At 41.4% G+C, this 16,495-nt stretch overlaps 1 protein-coding gene across 4 annotated transcripts in view; it reads right to left on the minus strand.

Moving 5' to 3' along the window:
• Positions 1–2,615: 2,615 nt before the first annotated feature.
• The window catches only part of LOC132393542 (amyloid-beta precursor protein-like), a 202,597-nt gene continuing 188,717 nt past the window's right edge, over positions 2,616–16,495 (minus strand). For 2 of the 4 annotated variants that reach the window (XM_059968932.1, XM_059968929.1), the window contains 4 exons: positions 12,645–12,698; positions 12,156–12,256; positions 8,630–8,776; positions 2,616–3,711 (listed from right to left, as the gene is read on the minus strand). In XM_059968932.1, coding sequence (XP_059824915.1) covers positions 3,610–3,711; positions 8,630–8,776; positions 12,156–12,256; positions 12,645–12,698 — 404 coding nt within the window. In that variant the 3' untranslated portion in view covers positions 2,616–3,609. The remainder of the gene's footprint in view (positions 3,712–8,629; positions 8,777–12,155; positions 12,257–12,644; positions 12,699–16,495) is intronic. The other 2 variants (XM_059968933.1, XM_059968931.1) reach the window with 1 other exon arrangement.

Raw genomic sequence — 16,495 nt, forward strand, 5'->3', positions numbered from 1 at the left:
GCACTGGAACACCCAAATGGTCTCCAAACTGCAAATCACAGGCTCCAACAGTTCCAGAGTCAGAGTCAAGTTGAAAACCAAGCATAAAAGACATGAGAGTAGTGAAATATATGGTTTCATGATCCATCCAGATGTCGACTAAAGGAGCGCCATATATAAAAAGCTCACACACACATACATACATAATACCAAGTGTATGAGTTGTACTTAGTATTATTGTGGTGTCTTCCCCCTTTCTTTTCAGTCCTGTAGAAGGGTCTTGGCCCAGAATGTCAACTGTTCATTCATTTCCATAGACGCTGCTGGACCTGCTGAGTTCCTCCAGCAATTTTGTGTGTGTTGCTTTGGTATTATTTAGTTACTGAATTTGCTCTGGAGTTAATGGAAGAATTGAATGAAATGGCTTGCGGTGGCGTTTCTGGGCTGGATACTTGCCTGAAGTCAAACAAGTCCGTCCACCAAGAATCTGGATGAGTCTCTGCCTAGAATGGACTTGTGGTTCACCTTTACAACTTATGCCACATGCTACATACGCTCAATAGTCACTTGAGATTACGAACCTCCTGTACTTAATAAAGTGGCCACTGAATGAAAATTTATGGTCTTCTGCAGCTGCAGCCCATCCACTTTGAGGTTTGACGTGCTGTACATTCAGAGATGCTCTTCTGCACACCATGGTCGCAGTGTGTGGTTATTTGAGTTACTGTCACCTTCCCGACAGCTTGAACCAGTCTGGTCATTCTTTTATTCAGACACACAGTGTGGAACAGCCTTTCTGGCCCACTGAATGGTGTCACCTAGCAACCCCCCAATTTAACCCTAGCCTAATCACAGGGCAATTTACATTAACCAGTTAACCAGTACATTTTTGACTGTGCCAGGAAACTAGAGCACCTGGAAGAAACCCACATGCACACAGTAAGAAAGTACAAAATTTCCCAGTGAGGACGTCAGAATTGAATCCCAAACTCTTATGCCGCAAGCTGTAATAGCGTGGTGCTAACTGCTACGTACCGTGGTGATCAGAGGTCTCCTTTGACCTCTGTCATTAACAGCGTGTTTTCACACACAGAACTGCCACTCATTGGATTTTTTTTGTTCTTTGTACCATTCTCTGTAATCTTTAGAGATTGCTGTGCATTAAAAACACATATCAACAGTTTCTGAGATACTCCAGCCACCCCATCTGGCACCAACAATGATTCCATAGTCAAAATCATTCAGATCACATTTCTTTACCTATTCTGATGTTTGGTCTGAACAACTGAATCCATGATCGTGCTGTGTGTATTGAGTTGCAGCCTCATGATTAGGCAATTGAAAATTTGCATTAACCAGCAGGTGTAAGGTGTACTTAATAAGTGGCTGCTGACTGTGTGCACAGCATCTGTGTTGTTGCTCTGAATTTATTGTGTTTCTCATTACCATGCACTGTACTACTCTGAACTTCACAGGAGCCAAGGAATTTCGCTGCAATTGACAAAAAAACACTAACAGATGGAAGCTGACAGGACCAGTTCAGAATGTTATCTTGATCAGCACAAACACGTTGGTCCGAAGTGCCCATTTTAAAGTGTATGACCACTGTTCCTCCTAAGTGTCTGGCTGTGCAGTAACTGAAATGCTTCCACTCACACAGCCTTTGATGCTGTGCAGCTGCAGTTTCCTTTGATATAATGGTTATATAATTTTGAAATAGCCTGTAAGTAGTGTTAATGAATATAATCCATATTCTAATTACAAATGTACCACAAACTTTACCTTGAAACACTGACAAAGTGAAAAATCTGCTTGCATCTGTAGGTTCTAATATCAATACTGTATCTATGACTTGATTCATTCAATGTGTGTGTAATCACTTGGATGATGGAGTTCCTGACTATGAGTTAAGAGAAAAGCAAGCTTTTGACCCTGTTGCTATTGCAAATGCAACCAATTTTGAATTTGAAAATGAGAATGTTGTATGACTGACAATAAAACACTCAGCTACTACTAAGAACTACAATGAAAGCATTGCCTCAAAAATATCACAGTAATACTGTGATTTCAAATGTAAGTTCTGAGAAAGTTAAGACTGTTTCAATTAAGACACTTACTGACATGTTGAACTACATGCTTAGAAATGAAGAGTTTGAAGAACTATCAATTCTTGTTGACATTGCTGGAACATTTCAAGTGCATGGATTCAGTCCTATGAATTTAATAACATGCAAATCCAGAAACAGACTAGAAGTGTACCATTTGGATGAGCTAATGAGGATTAAGATGCATCGTTTATCTGGGTGTGAAATTAATCTGGACAGTGTTTATTGACAATGGATTTGTAACAAGGAGAGATGAGAAAAAGTTTACAAAACATGAAAGATTTTGTTTTGTACTGTACTTCATTATACCCTTCAATTAATAAAGTCAAAAGTATGTGAAAGAATTTTCATTCTAAATATTCATAGTATGCATATTACAGAAAAAAAAGGTGCCAAGCAGTTTTCAGGCCAAGTAAAAATTTCCTGCTTATAAAAATGAAAAAAAAAATAGAGGGAATGTTGAATGTGACTGTTTAACCATCAGTGTGATGCATGCATACGTTGTTCACAAAAGAACTACTCAAGCCACGGTTCATTAAGAATCGTGTTAAATTTATTTATGTAATACATTGTAGAAAGCCATTCTTAAAGCTACATCTGTACAACCCATCTTATGACTGAGAGCACATCTCAGTATATACATCTGTTTCGAGCATGACCCCATGAAGGTGCTGCGTCTGCCATGGGAGTATGCAGGTTACAGGGACTCACTAATACAGTTACATTCAGAAAAAGGATTGAAGGTTAACACGGGTAAAAGATTCTGAAGTGAATGACACTGAAAATGGCACACTAACCACAGGCACAGGATCCAGCCATTTTCTTTATTCTGTAGCTCACGGACACTGTACAGCATCAAAGAAGGGTCAGCGGTTCTCTTGCAAAACAAAAAAAAAGTCCCGATGTATTACCTGGAATATTCATCGACACTAACACTACGATTTGCTGCATAGTAAAGCCTGCTATTTCTCATCTCGCTGTCATTTTCACCCCTGCCCGCCCCGCCCTCCCAGAGTAAAATAAAAATACCAAACCAGCGTGGTATCTGCTCAGTGGCGAAGCAGCTTTAAATCGACCAAGACAGAAGCGCCTACACGATCCCTACCCCTTCACAATCATTCAGCACAATATGTTAATAGCGTGTCGCAATTGAAAAAGGACTTCATTATCTGCACAAAATCACAAGATCACAATACAACCTGCTAACAAACTACATGATAAATAGCAACTGGGGAGGAGACACATCATGCACTAGGTACAGAGAAATCCTAACAATTCACAAAAAAACATTCATTAATAATCATGTAGTTAAAATGCTCATCAAGAATACACGCTTTGATTCTTAATTTTCGCTTCTTCCAGTTCAGGCATCTACTTGTGTTACAGCACAGCTGTTCAAAAAAGGCGAGGATGAGCAGAGTAATGGTACACTGAGGGTCTCAGGCAAACCGGACACCACACGGTACGAGCTATCATGTGCTGTCCAGCTTGGCAGATCAGACTACTGTTTTTGAACGAGCTCTCTTCAGTTTTGCATCTGTTCAAAGAACTTGTAGGTGGGGTTCTCGTACCCATTCTGCTGCATCTTGGAGAGGTGGCGCTCCTCTGGAGTTACGGCAGCGTCGACCTGTGGAGAGGGGAGAGAGAAAAAGTAAGAGTGTGGGGAGAGAGGGTAGCGCAGATAGAGAAAAATGGCCAGGCCTCCCCATCTGTGTAAACCCCTCCAGACTCACAACTCTCAGACTGGTCCAGATAGGTCTCGGCGCGAAACGTCAACTGTTTGTTCATTTCCAAAGATGCTGCCTGACTCACTGAGTTCCTTCAGCATTTTGTGTGTGTTGCTCTGGCTGGGATTTTATTCAATGCAACACAAGAGAATGAGGGATTCTTATTGAGTGTATACAATCATGAAGGGGCGCCAATATGTGAATCTGCCCCCTAGGTTAAGCTATTAAAAATTAGGAATAAGTTTAGGGTAAGAGAGGAGAGGAGGGGTTTAATTGGAAGCTGAGTGGCAATTATTTTTATCCAGAGGGTGGTCAGTATATGAAGGCTGCAAGTTGGTTGAGGTAGGTTACAGAATGTACAAGACAACTGGATGGATAGGAAAGGCCAATGGGACCGAGCATCTTGGGAAGCACGGACCAGTTGGGCTGAACGACCTGTTTCCACATTGTATGCCTAACACTGCAGTGACGCGGCCCCTGCGGAGATGGACTGAAGCTTTCCCTGGCTTGTCACTTATAATTACTTGCTTATTGCTACCTGACACTTCCCACAGAGACAGGATAAATTACGCCAACTACAAACACGAACTCAGTGTTCAAGATACTGAACAGTTCCCCTGTCTTATCCATTTGTCCATCACATCAATATCTATCCTGAAAGTGCCACACTTTTGAATTCAGCAACCATTATTCCCCTAAAACCGGCTCCTGAACCAGTGCGGATTACTTCACTCACCTCAACACTGAGCTGATCCCACAACCTACAGACTCATGTTCTCAGTATGATTTTATTTATTTGTTCAGTTCATCTTCCTCTGCGCATTCTTTTGTGTGTGTACTTTTTCACTGATTCTATTGTATTTCTTTGTTCTATTGTGAATGTCTGGAAGAGCGTGGATCTCAAGGTTGTATATGTTGAGATAGTACATGGAGTTGTTCCTCCTGGCCCTTCACGCCGCCCAGCAGCCCCCGATTTAACCCATGGAACAATTTACATTGACCAATTAACCTACCAACTGGTAGAACTTTGGACTGTGGGATGAAACTGGAGCACTCAGAGGAAACCCATGCGGTCACTGGGAGAACACTACAAGCTCCTTACAGGCAGTAGCAGTAAATGCACCTGGGTTGCTGGTGCTGTAAGGCATTGTGCTAACCACTGCACCAGCATGATAAATTTACTTTGAACTTTCATTACACTCCTCTGGTAACTACTCTCCACTGAACGAGGAGATTCAGTGACGGACCATGAAGGGATCACAACCTTCACAGGTCAAAGCATAGAACGTAAAAGTTTTGGTGTTACTTTGCAACTTAGCAAAACAGTGGTTAAACCGTAGGAGTACTGAATGCTGTTTTGGTCACCACACTATAGGAAGGATGTGGTTGCACTGGACAGTGTGCAGAGGAGAATGCACCGGATTGCAAGATTTTAGTTCTGGGAAGAAATTGGACAGGCAGGGTTTGTTTTCCTGGAGCAAAGGAGATTGAGGCTTAGCCGACAGCAGTACATCAAATTACGTGAGGCATAAATAAGATAGGTGGTTCAAAAACAAAGACAGCATAGGTTTAAGAATCTTAAAGGGGATCTGAGGGGTAATATTTTTAAAGAACAGACTGGAAAGTGCTCTAAGAGGTGGTGGTGGAATTAGATAAAATCACTGTCTAAGAGGCATTTTGACAGGCACTTCAATAAGCAAGGCACAGAAGAATATATCCCCAATAGAGAAAACTGAGATTAGTGTAGATGGGAGAAAGAACAGCATGGGGACAATCAGAATCAGGTTTAATATTACTGGCATACATCATGAAATTTGTTAGTTTTGCAGCAGCAATACAGAATAAAAAAACTATAAATTACAAGAAGAAATATCTGTATATAAAAACATTAAATAACAAGTGAAAAAAGAAAAAAAATTGAGCAAGTGTTCATGGGTTTATTGTCCATTCAAAAATCTGATTGTGAAGGAAGGGAAAGAAGCCATCCCTAAAACATTGAGTGTGAGTCTTCCGGCTTCTGCACCCCCTCCTTGATGGCAGCATTGAGAAGAGGGCATGTGCTGGGTGATGGGGGTCCTTAATGATGGATGCCACCTTTCTGAGGCATTGCCTTTTGAAGATATCCTGGGTGCTGGAGGCTATTGCCCATGATTCAGCTGGCTGGGTTTGCAACTTTCTGCAGCTATTTCTGATCTTATGCGATGACCCCTCCATAACAGATGGAGATGGGCTGAAGGGCCTGTTTTATGCTGTATGATTCTAGTAAACGTTGCCTGTGTTCTTTACAAAGCATGGGATATTCTCTCAGCAGTAGTAATTGTCCAAAGCTGAACCACACAGATAAGGCAGACAACCACACCACATTGTACAGTACAGCACAGGAACAGGCCCCATGGTCCATGATACAAAACCCTCTGTTCATCAGTACCCCACTCATTCACTTTGTGCTTTCTGCTTGCATCGGGTCACCCACAATGCAACAGTTTACACTTAGCTGGATTAAACTCCATCTGCCATTTCTCTGACCACGTTTCTAACTGGTTTACATCTTGCAGAATCCTTTGACAACCTTCCTCACATCCCTTCCAAATTTTCAACGTTTTACTAATTACATTTTCATAGTCATAAAGAAATTTACAACCAGAAACAGGCCCTTTAGCCCAAGCTGAACTGTTATTCTGCCTAATTCCATCGACCGCCACCCAGAAATACTGAGTCCATTTCCACTGGCAGCTCGCAAAGTGAAGAAGTTCCCCTTTAGATTCCTCTTGAATATTTCATCTATTACATCATGTAGTGACACTTGTTCCAGTATTCCTATATTGTGTTTGGGTATTTTATGAGAAGGTTTTTAAAGATTTCTTCTGTTTTGAGTTAATTTCACAAAAAGCCACCAGTGCACTGAAGACTAACTATCTGAGCACAGGAACACTCTCACATATTTGGCCAAACCCTCTGTGCCTTTGCCTTAATGTTGTCTCCTTTATATTAATATCGAGCCCATAGAAATCCTGTTACATTGAGTATCCTCACGCATTTAAATTCATCGTTGTTATCATATCAGAGGACCTGTCTTGGGTCCAGCACCTAAGTATTGTTACAAAGAAAGCACAGCAGCACTTCTACTAAGAAGTTGGCAAAAATTCAACGTCATCTAAAATGTTGACAAAGTTCTGCAGAGAAAAAAAAACATAAATAAATCACGCAATAGAAATTGCTTGCTTCTATTGTTTGCATGATTTGTTTTTGTTTTTTTTCCTCTTTCTCTGTGGGCACCGGGGGGGGGGGGGGGGTGTTGATCTTATTTTATTTAATTGGGTTCTTTTGAGTTCCTTGCTTTGTGCCTGCCTGTAAGCAAACAAATTTTGAGGTTGTATAGTTTATATATTTGTTGATAATAAATGCATTTTGAAATTTTGAGATGTGCACTGGAGAGTATCCTGACTGGTTGCATCACAGGCTGGTATTAATGCTCTTGTATGAAGAAAAATCCTACAAAAAGTAGTGGATACAGCCCAGCCCATCATGGGTAAAGCCCTCCACACCTTTGAGTACATCTATCTGCGTGGAGTGCTGTCGCAGGAAAGCAGCATTCATCATCAAAGATAAAAAACACAAAATGCTGGCAGTACTCAGCAGGCCAGACAGCATCTATGGGAGGAGGTATTGACGACGTTTCGGGCCGAAACCCTTCACCAGGAGTGATCCTCCGAAGGTCCAAATCAGGAGGCTTGGAGTTAGTTGGTTGCAGAGACACGCACCAAGAAAGGATATGTGACTATAATACTGGGCTGGGTTAGCATGTGGTCCAAAAGTTTCAGGGCCGAAGAAATAGTAGGTTGGGAGCAGAGAGAGAGGCTCTCGCTGAACTCCCGTCGGAGAGAAGATCTGAACTCCTTCAGTGTAGGCGTCACTGGAAGAGGCTTCACAAGTGAGCAGTAGTGAATTCGTGTTGTCCATCATCAAAGAACCTACCATCCAGGCCATGCTCTCCTCTCACTGCTGCCATTAGGAAGGAGGCCTCAGGACCCACATCATCAGGTTCAGGAACAGTATTACCCTCCAACGATCAGGCTCATCAACAAAGGAGATAACTTCACTCACCACAACAATAAACTGTTCCCACAACCAATGGACTCACTTTCAAGAACACTTCATCTCATGTTCTTGATACTTATTGCCCATTAATTATTTTTCTCCATTTGTTTGTATTTACTATGAATGTCTACAAGAAAATGAATCTCAGTGTTGTATACATAATAAATTTACTTTGAACATTTCAGGTTGAGCCTGAAATGGGAAATTTCATCAGGATTGGGAAAGATCTCAGACTGAGCCGTCGACTCTTAATTCATTTCCATAGATGCTGACTGAGCTACTGAGTTAATAAGCATTTTGTGTGTGTTACTGTGGATTTCCAGAATCTCTCCTGTTTATCACTCCCTTTATGGATGACCCCTGCCGTAAGACTCAGGCATAAAGGGGGAATTTGACTGTGAGGGTGGCAGCCTGTAACTAATTTCTACATTCAATCTGCATGGGACTGTTTGCTAACCCTGCACGGCAGTCTCACGTCGAGGGCCCCGAATACAGTGACGACTTCTAAGCTGCTGTGAGTGATGGAAATTGCCAGAACAAATCACCTGCCCGGTGCACAAGAAAAATGTTCACTAGATCCAGCATGAGACAGAACGATAGGTCAGTGATAAATCAAAACTATGATGGTCGGGGGGTGCGGCTGGGGAAAGAGTTAGAAAAATTAAAGGCAAGCCAGCTCTCAGTGCTTATCTGGATTTAAGTGGCTGATTAATTGCTTACCTCAACAACCCCATGATGGATAGATGTATACTGCTTCTTTTTCAGCATCACCAGAGTGATGACAATCACCGTTGCTATGACAACACCTCCAACCATGAGACCAATGATAGCTCCTTTATTTGATCCAACGTCCTCTGGGAAAAACACCTACAAAGAAGCACATAAATATAACTCCAACATCAACACTTCCCGCAGAACATTCACCAGACCATGACTTACCGTAGCCAGAGAAAGCTTGGTGTCGCACTTTGCAGAGAGCATAGGATTTTATAATCCGTTTGTACTTAAAATGCAGCCCTTTATATCATTAGCACAACAGCTGCTCGTCTGTGTTCATTAAGCATCAAACATACAAGGTACTTAATCCTTTGAGAATTGTTGTGACATTTCACAAAACCACATGACCGTGATTTATTTGAAAAGTAATGTGCATCTGCAAATATCTCTGAACACTGCCTAGAAATTCAATTACTATAACATAGACAGGCAGAGGTATATTATTTTTCTAAAGGGGAAAGTACTCTAAATGAAAAGCAATGCGAACTAGAAGACATGCCCAACTATGTGTGATAATTAGGATGACATTGAAAAGGGCATTCTTCCAAAATAATTTTAATTGACACAATAACCAGATTACACTTATTCCTATTTGCATCAATTATATTAGCATATGTAGATCTTAAATAAAAGGCGTGCAATCATACCCATTCTGAGTTCTTGGCAGTACGTTGGTGTTGCTGTGGGCAGTGTAGTTTGTCATAAGGGAGATGTCAGGTGTTCCACAGGGATCTGTTCCGGGAACCATGCTCTTTGTGAGTTTATAAATGGATGAGGAAGTAGAAGGGTATGTTAGTAAGTTTGCAGATGACCTGAAGGTTGGTGGCACTGTGGATAGAGTTTGCTAAGGGTTATAGCTAGACACTGATAGGATGCAGAGCTGGGCTGAGTAGTGGCAGATGGAATTCAACCTGGTAAGGTGTGAAATAATTCCCTTTGGAAGGTCAAATTTGAAGGTAGAATACATGGTTAATGACAGGATTCTTAGCAGTATGGAGGAACAGAGGGATCTTGGGCTCTGCATCCACAGATCCCTCAAGATTGCTGTGCAAGTTGATAGGGTTGTTGGCTTTCATTGGGGAGATGGGTTCAAGAGACATGAGGTAATGTTGCAGCTCTAATAGACCACACTTGGAATATTGTGCTCAATTCTGGTCATCTCATAGTAGGAAGGATGTGTAAACGTTATAGAATTTGCCAGGATGCCAAGTGGATTAGAGAGCTTGCCTTTTTTGGATGGGTTGAGTGAGTTAGGGCTTTTGCCTTTGGAACAAAGGAGGGTGAGAGGTGTACAAAGTGATAATACCCATTGATCTACTAGACAAACAAAGACTTTTTCCCAGGTGGAAATGGCTAATACAAGGGGCACAATTTTAAGGTAATTGGAGGAAAGTCAGAAGCAAATTGTTGTGTGTGTGTTTTTTTTTACAGAGTGGTGGGTGTGTAGAATGCACTGCCAGGGGTGGTGGTAGAGGCAGATATACAGCATCAGGGACATTTAAAACTCTTAGATAGGCACATGGATGGTAATAAAATGGGGCACTACGTGGTAAGGAAAGGTTAGATTGATATTAGTGTAGGGTAAAAAGTCAGCATAGTATTGTGGGCCGCAGGACCTGTATCTTGCTGTAATGTTCGACATTCAATGAATTGTGGGGAGCTGGAGGTGTAATCACAACAGTCATGGGAATCTGGATTTGCTGGTTGCTAGTGATCTTGTGATAGAGAAGTCAATATAGAGAAAAGACAGAAAAGGACCACAGGAAAATGGGAGCAAGTTGAAAATTGGTAAAAGTGAAGGAATTTTCAAGTTGTTTGTGTAAGCGGGAAGCATGAATTTTTAATGCAAGGAAAAGGAGGTGATGGAGGTGGCCTAAATAGGACTAAAACAATCCCTGCTCCACTTGCCCCACCGAGACAGGCTCGATAAAGGTTCCCATAGCCTGGACTTGGAGTGAGTGGGCTGGAGTTAAAGGAGGTGGAAAAGAGATGTCATGCTCAACATTACCATGGGATTAGGAAACTTCAATTGTCAAAATGGCAGAGGGAATTTAAGTGGGTTTTTAAAGATTTAAATGTTATTTAAATTAATTCAGTTTCTATCTTTACTTCAGCAATACTGACATGGAAAGAGTGTGAGGAATCGCTATTCCCACCATAACAGCGATGGTGTCAGAGAATTATGTACATCTACATTACAATGTAAGGAGACTTCAAGTATACAAAATTATGAAGGGTATACACAGGGCAAACGCAGGTGGGCTTTTACCACTGAGGTTGGGTGAGACTAGAACTACAGGTCAAAGGGTGAAAGGGGAAATGTTCAAGGGGAAGCTGAGGGGGAACTTCTTCACGCAGAGGGTGGAATGAGCTGCCATCAGAAGTGGAGAATGCGTGTTTCATTGTTGAACACTTAATAGAAATTTAGATTAGTAGATGGACGGGAGGTTCAGGTGCAGGTCTGAGACTAAGCAGAATAACTGTAAAGCATGGGCTAAATGGGCCAAAGGGCCTGTTTCTGCGCTGCAGCGTTCAATGACTTGGTGTTTTTACAGCAGCGCTGGAGCTGGTACAGAAGATACTTCAAGTTACTGCAGCCCTTCTATGGAACAGCAAGAACGGTGTGTTCAGGTTCAGTGGCTCAAACATCAAGCTTCACAAATTACGATGTCCACTGTGGTACATCATCCATCAAAACACTCTCCTTGACACTGGCATAGCTTCCTCATTAATCTGCATATGTAATTAACTGACTGAGTTGAAGTCCTGTCTAAGAATTCATCTACTACAAGGATAAAATAGACCTGAAGTTGAAACTACAATTTCTCAAATCTCTAGATCACATTGTTGTAGAAAGCAAACAACAGGGATTAGAGGCAGGGTACTGGAGTCTCACGTCAATACGTCTAGAGCCACAAGTGACACTGTGGCTGGGTAATACCCATAATGGAGATAAGGCCTAGACAGAGTGGACATGGAGAGGATGTCTCCTACAGTGGGGGAGTCCAGGACCAGAGGGCACAGTCTCAGAATAGAAGGGTGCCCCTCTATAACAGAGATGAGGATGAATTTCTTTAGCCACAGGGTGGTGAATCTGTGGAATGTATTGCCATGGATGGCTGTGGGGGCCAGGTCACTGAATACGTTTTAAGTCGAGGTTGACAGGTTCTTGATTAGTAAGGGTGTCAAAGGTTACAGGGAAAAGGCAGGAGTATTGGATTGAGAGGGATAATAAATCAGCCATGATAGAATGGCAGAATGGACTCTATGGACCAAATGGCCTAATTCTGCTCCTACGTCTTAAGGCCTTAAAGAGAATAGAATGCGCACGACCCATAAAATAGAAACGTTTGCCTGCTGCGTTGCACTGACAATTTTCAGGATTAATCTGGTATCCCTTAAAACTTGTTACATTACTTGTAATATCTTATAAATATTCCACTAACATCCATGTGATAGGCTCACTCACCAGCTTCTGATGATGTACCTCGTACCCAGAGTCCTGCTGGAATTCAGTTTCCATCTTTACCTCAGCGATTTCCTCTGTCTTAATGCCAGTGAGCCCAGAACCTGAGTATAACACAGAGCCAATGAGGATCCTTTTCCCTGAAGAATACCTGATACAGATCGGGTGGTCAAGTTCTATACCAAGCTACTATCAACTGATGGACGCTACGAGCGACCTCAGTTCCAAGGCCAAGAAGGAGAAAACGTTGTCAAGTTAAGCAGTGTTCAAACGGGAGGGTGCAAAAGTGGGCAAGGGCAAGGGATGCAGAAATCCAAAAAAAAGACCCATAGATGACCCTCTTTTTGCCTGATTACTCCCTTACCAAGAATGCCTTCCAACTTAATTGGGCATTTCGTCCTTGTTGTTAAGAGCAGACTATGCAGTAGAACCAAGGGAGAAAGTATTCTGATAAACCACACAGAATTAGTCAAAAGCGAAGCCAATGGATACCTGGTCGAGTGGTAAGTCCTCTGTCTGGTGCTGGCCGTGCGTCAACTGGTTCAACTGGGCATGGTTATTGAGAAATAGAAACAAAAGAGCAAGAAAAAAAAAATCAGCAACTGGCGAGGGAGACAAATTAGCAGCAACAAAAGGAAGCATGAGCGGTATCCATCATTAAGGACCCCATCACCCAGGGCATGCCCTCTTCTCATCGCTACCAGTGGGAGGAGGTACAGGAGCCTGAAAGCACACACTCAGCATTTTAGGAACATCTTCTTCCCCTCTGCCATCAGATTTCTGAATGCACCATGAACCCATGAACACTACCTCACTACTTATTTAATTAAATATTATATATATATATATAATATATTAATGTAGAGTATTTTATTATTATGTATTGCAATGTACTGCTGCTGCATAACAACACATTTCACTGCATATGCTGGTGATAGTAAACCTGATTCTGATTCAAAGTCTTTCCAATAATCACAAGTCAAAACTCGCTGACAATCCAAACAGGTGGAATGGTGGTGCGGCCAGAAAACTGGAACTGTACCTGCTTTAGTGTTACCCTCTCACATGCCTTTGTAATCCAAAGGAAAAACATGAACCACACAGTTCAGCTAAACGTGAACCCTTGTTTATTACTAATAGAAAAATGTTTATCTCTTAAGTATTTATTGCTTATTTGTCTCTTGGTTTAAAGCTAGCTGGTAGTTGCAATTATAAAACTTCACTATTGTAGTCCACAGGAGCTTATATATAAAAGCTCAATGAGAGCATTAAAAATTAAAATCAAACTCATGATTTGGGGGTTGATCAACACTATTACAGCTCCAGTGATCCAGGTACAACTTCCACTGCTGCTGTAAGGAATTTGTACAATATCCCTAAAAAAGTGTATTCTGGAGATATGCAATATGGCAAATATTAATTTTAACAGCAGATAATCTTAACTGCAAATGTTTTCAGATCTGAATGTGGGCTGCAGATAGAATTTAAAATGCAGCTCAGAACAGTGGTCTTCATGGAGTTGCAGACTGCAATTGATTGCAGCCCATTCACCTGAGATGTCTGCATCTGCAGGTAGAGAGAGAGGGGGGAGATTAACACTCATTTTGGGTGTGTTGCTGTGAAGATCTGGAGGTGTTTGAAATTATGTACAACTCAAAGGAAGCATTATGAGTGCATTGTAACTGTGGAAATTGTCCTGTTGTTACTTTTGTTCTTTAACATATAAAATGTGATGTAATATTAGGTCAGGAGGCCTCTTCCAAGAGTGCCTTGAGTATGATGCTTGCTTGTTTGGCTGAATGAAGACTTCTATATCACCAGCTTCAGTGTCTCTCCAGTGACTTTGTTCAGAGTCACAACAATCCCCGTGATGACATGGGATTCCCCTGCATACTCCGGTTTCCTCCCACATTCCAAAGACGTACAGGTTAGTAGGTTAATTGGGTTTGTTGGGCCTGAAAGGCCTGTTACTGTGCTATATCTCCAGATAAAAAGAAAAATAAATGCAAGTAGCTCATCCTCACTTAAACCCAGAGTGCGAATGTGGAATGAGCTGCCAGCGGAAGCGGTGGATGCAGGTTTGACTGCAATATTTAAATTGGGAGGGGAATGGAGGGCCAAATCCTGGTGCAGGTTGATGGGACTAGACTAAACAGCAGTTCGCCAGGGACTGGATGGGCCATAGGGCCGTCGTGCTCTAGGTTTAAGTGAGGATGAGCTACTTGTGTTTAGGGTGAATTGGCCAAGCTGAAATGAAACATATAAACAGGGTAACATTTTAAAAGTAAGTAGAATTCAAGAATATCGACTGCAAGGTCTGCAGAATGTTCTGGGCTAGGTAAGCAGAAGAATTGGAGGGCCAAGGAAACACTTTCATCTCGAGAAGGACAGCACCTCCTAGCAACCCACATGATAATTAATATATCACCAGCACAATCTTCACCTTCCATTATGTTGTGAAAGATGCTGAGCTTTGCGAGCCGCTTAGACTGGATAAGCATTGAAGACACCATTGTTTCTGGAAAACACTGCAGTCTGCTTGTATTCTTAACCCTCCACAGAATTATCACCTTTAAACTCCCTTCTGTGTTAAACCGTGCATTCTCTTAGGGGAAAATAAACTGTGCTTTTCTGGCCAAAAGCAAGCATCAGCATTTGGTGGCCCTTTTCAATGACTGTGTGATGCTGTGCCAGCACCTTGCAAATGCCTTGCATTATCGCAACCAGCTGCCAACCCTTACACACTGCGGCACTGCACTGCTGTTGAACGACGCCTTCAAGTGGAATGGAAGAGTGCAATCACTTTGGTGAGGACCTATGATTATTACGAGGGAATGAAAGTCTGGGGCCACGTAAAGGCAACATGAGAAAAAACATGTTCCTTGAAACAGAATGAAGAAATCTACAGATGCTGGAAATCTGAAATAAAAACAGGAACAAAATTCTGAAATAAAAACAGGGGAAAAGTGCTGGTAACACTCAGCAAGTCAGGTTGCATCTGTGAGGAGAGGAACTGTTAATATTTCAAGCCTGAGATCCTTCATCAGAACTGGGAAAGAGAATTATAAAGTGAAAGCTAATTTTCATTTGCAATATCCCCTTCTGTTCAATTTAAATTTATCCTTTATTCACATCAGGATCACCAGACTCAAAAAGAAAAACACACACTTTCCCTAAGCAGCAATGCTGATCAACACCCACCCCTCCACATTCCACTTTATCATTTCCTATCAGTGTCACCTTATGTACAGACACTCCTGTGCCTAGCATCACTTTATGGACTTTATCCCTTCCACTTTATAATCAATCTATGTATACAGGTTGTCTTATGTATATATATTTTTTGTTTTTCTTTTGGTGCTGCATCGGATCTGGAATAACAATTATTTCATCCTTCTTTACATGTTTACTGGAAATGACATTAAAAAATTTTGAATCTTTCTCAGTTCTGATGAGGAGTTTTTGACCAGAAACATTAGCTGATTCTCCCTTCAAAGATGCTGCCTGACCTTCTGCGTGTTCCCAAAATTTTTTGCTTTATTATATATAGGGAAAAATGTGTTTTGATGAGAATTTCAGTTAGAAGCTTTTACTCTGAACTGGTGAGTTATGTAATCTAATTACACAGAATAGAATGAGGATTGAGATCCCTGCCATTCAAAGGATAACTACCAAAAGAAATGGGGAAAAAGTTTGGAAAAAACTGCCTGGATTCCTTATTACTACAAAGGGGATATATTTATTTGCTTCTATTTTTTTTCTGAGCTTAAGGTGAAGGGAGCTGGTAGCAGGGATTGAGCAGATGGGTATTGATATCATCTGGTAGTTTTGTGTTTGCCCTTAAATGTTCGCTCAAGGACTTTACAACTCATGCTCTCAGTATTATTTATTTTTTGCACAATTTGTCTTCTTTTGCAATTGGTTGTTTGTTAGTCTATGTATATATTTTTTTTATTTAACAGATATTTTACTTTAGCCCAGTAACAGGGCCTACTGGCCCAATGAGTTTGCACCACACAACATGCCAATGTGACCAACTAACCTGTACATCCTTGAACTATGGGAGGAAACTGGAGCACCTGGAAGAAATCAATGTGATCATGGGGAGGATGTACAAACTCCTTACAGACAGTGGTAGGAATTGAACCCTGGTCACTGGCATGCAATGGTGTTATGCTAACCACTACGTCCCAAATCATGAGTTTTTTTCTCTCACAAATTCTATGACATTTCTTTATTTTCCTCTAACTGCCTGCAAGAAAATGAATCTCAAGGTTGTATGTGGTAACATACATGTACTTTGATACAAAATTTACTTTGTCTTTGACCAGATTTTGATTAAA

Source organism: Hypanus sabinus, chromosome 4 (assembly GCF_030144855.1).
Source record: "Hypanus sabinus isolate sHypSab1 chromosome 4, sHypSab1.hap1, whole genome shotgun sequence".
Taxonomy (NCBI): Eukaryota; Metazoa; Chordata; class Chondrichthyes; order Myliobatiformes; family Dasyatidae; genus Hypanus; species Hypanus sabinus.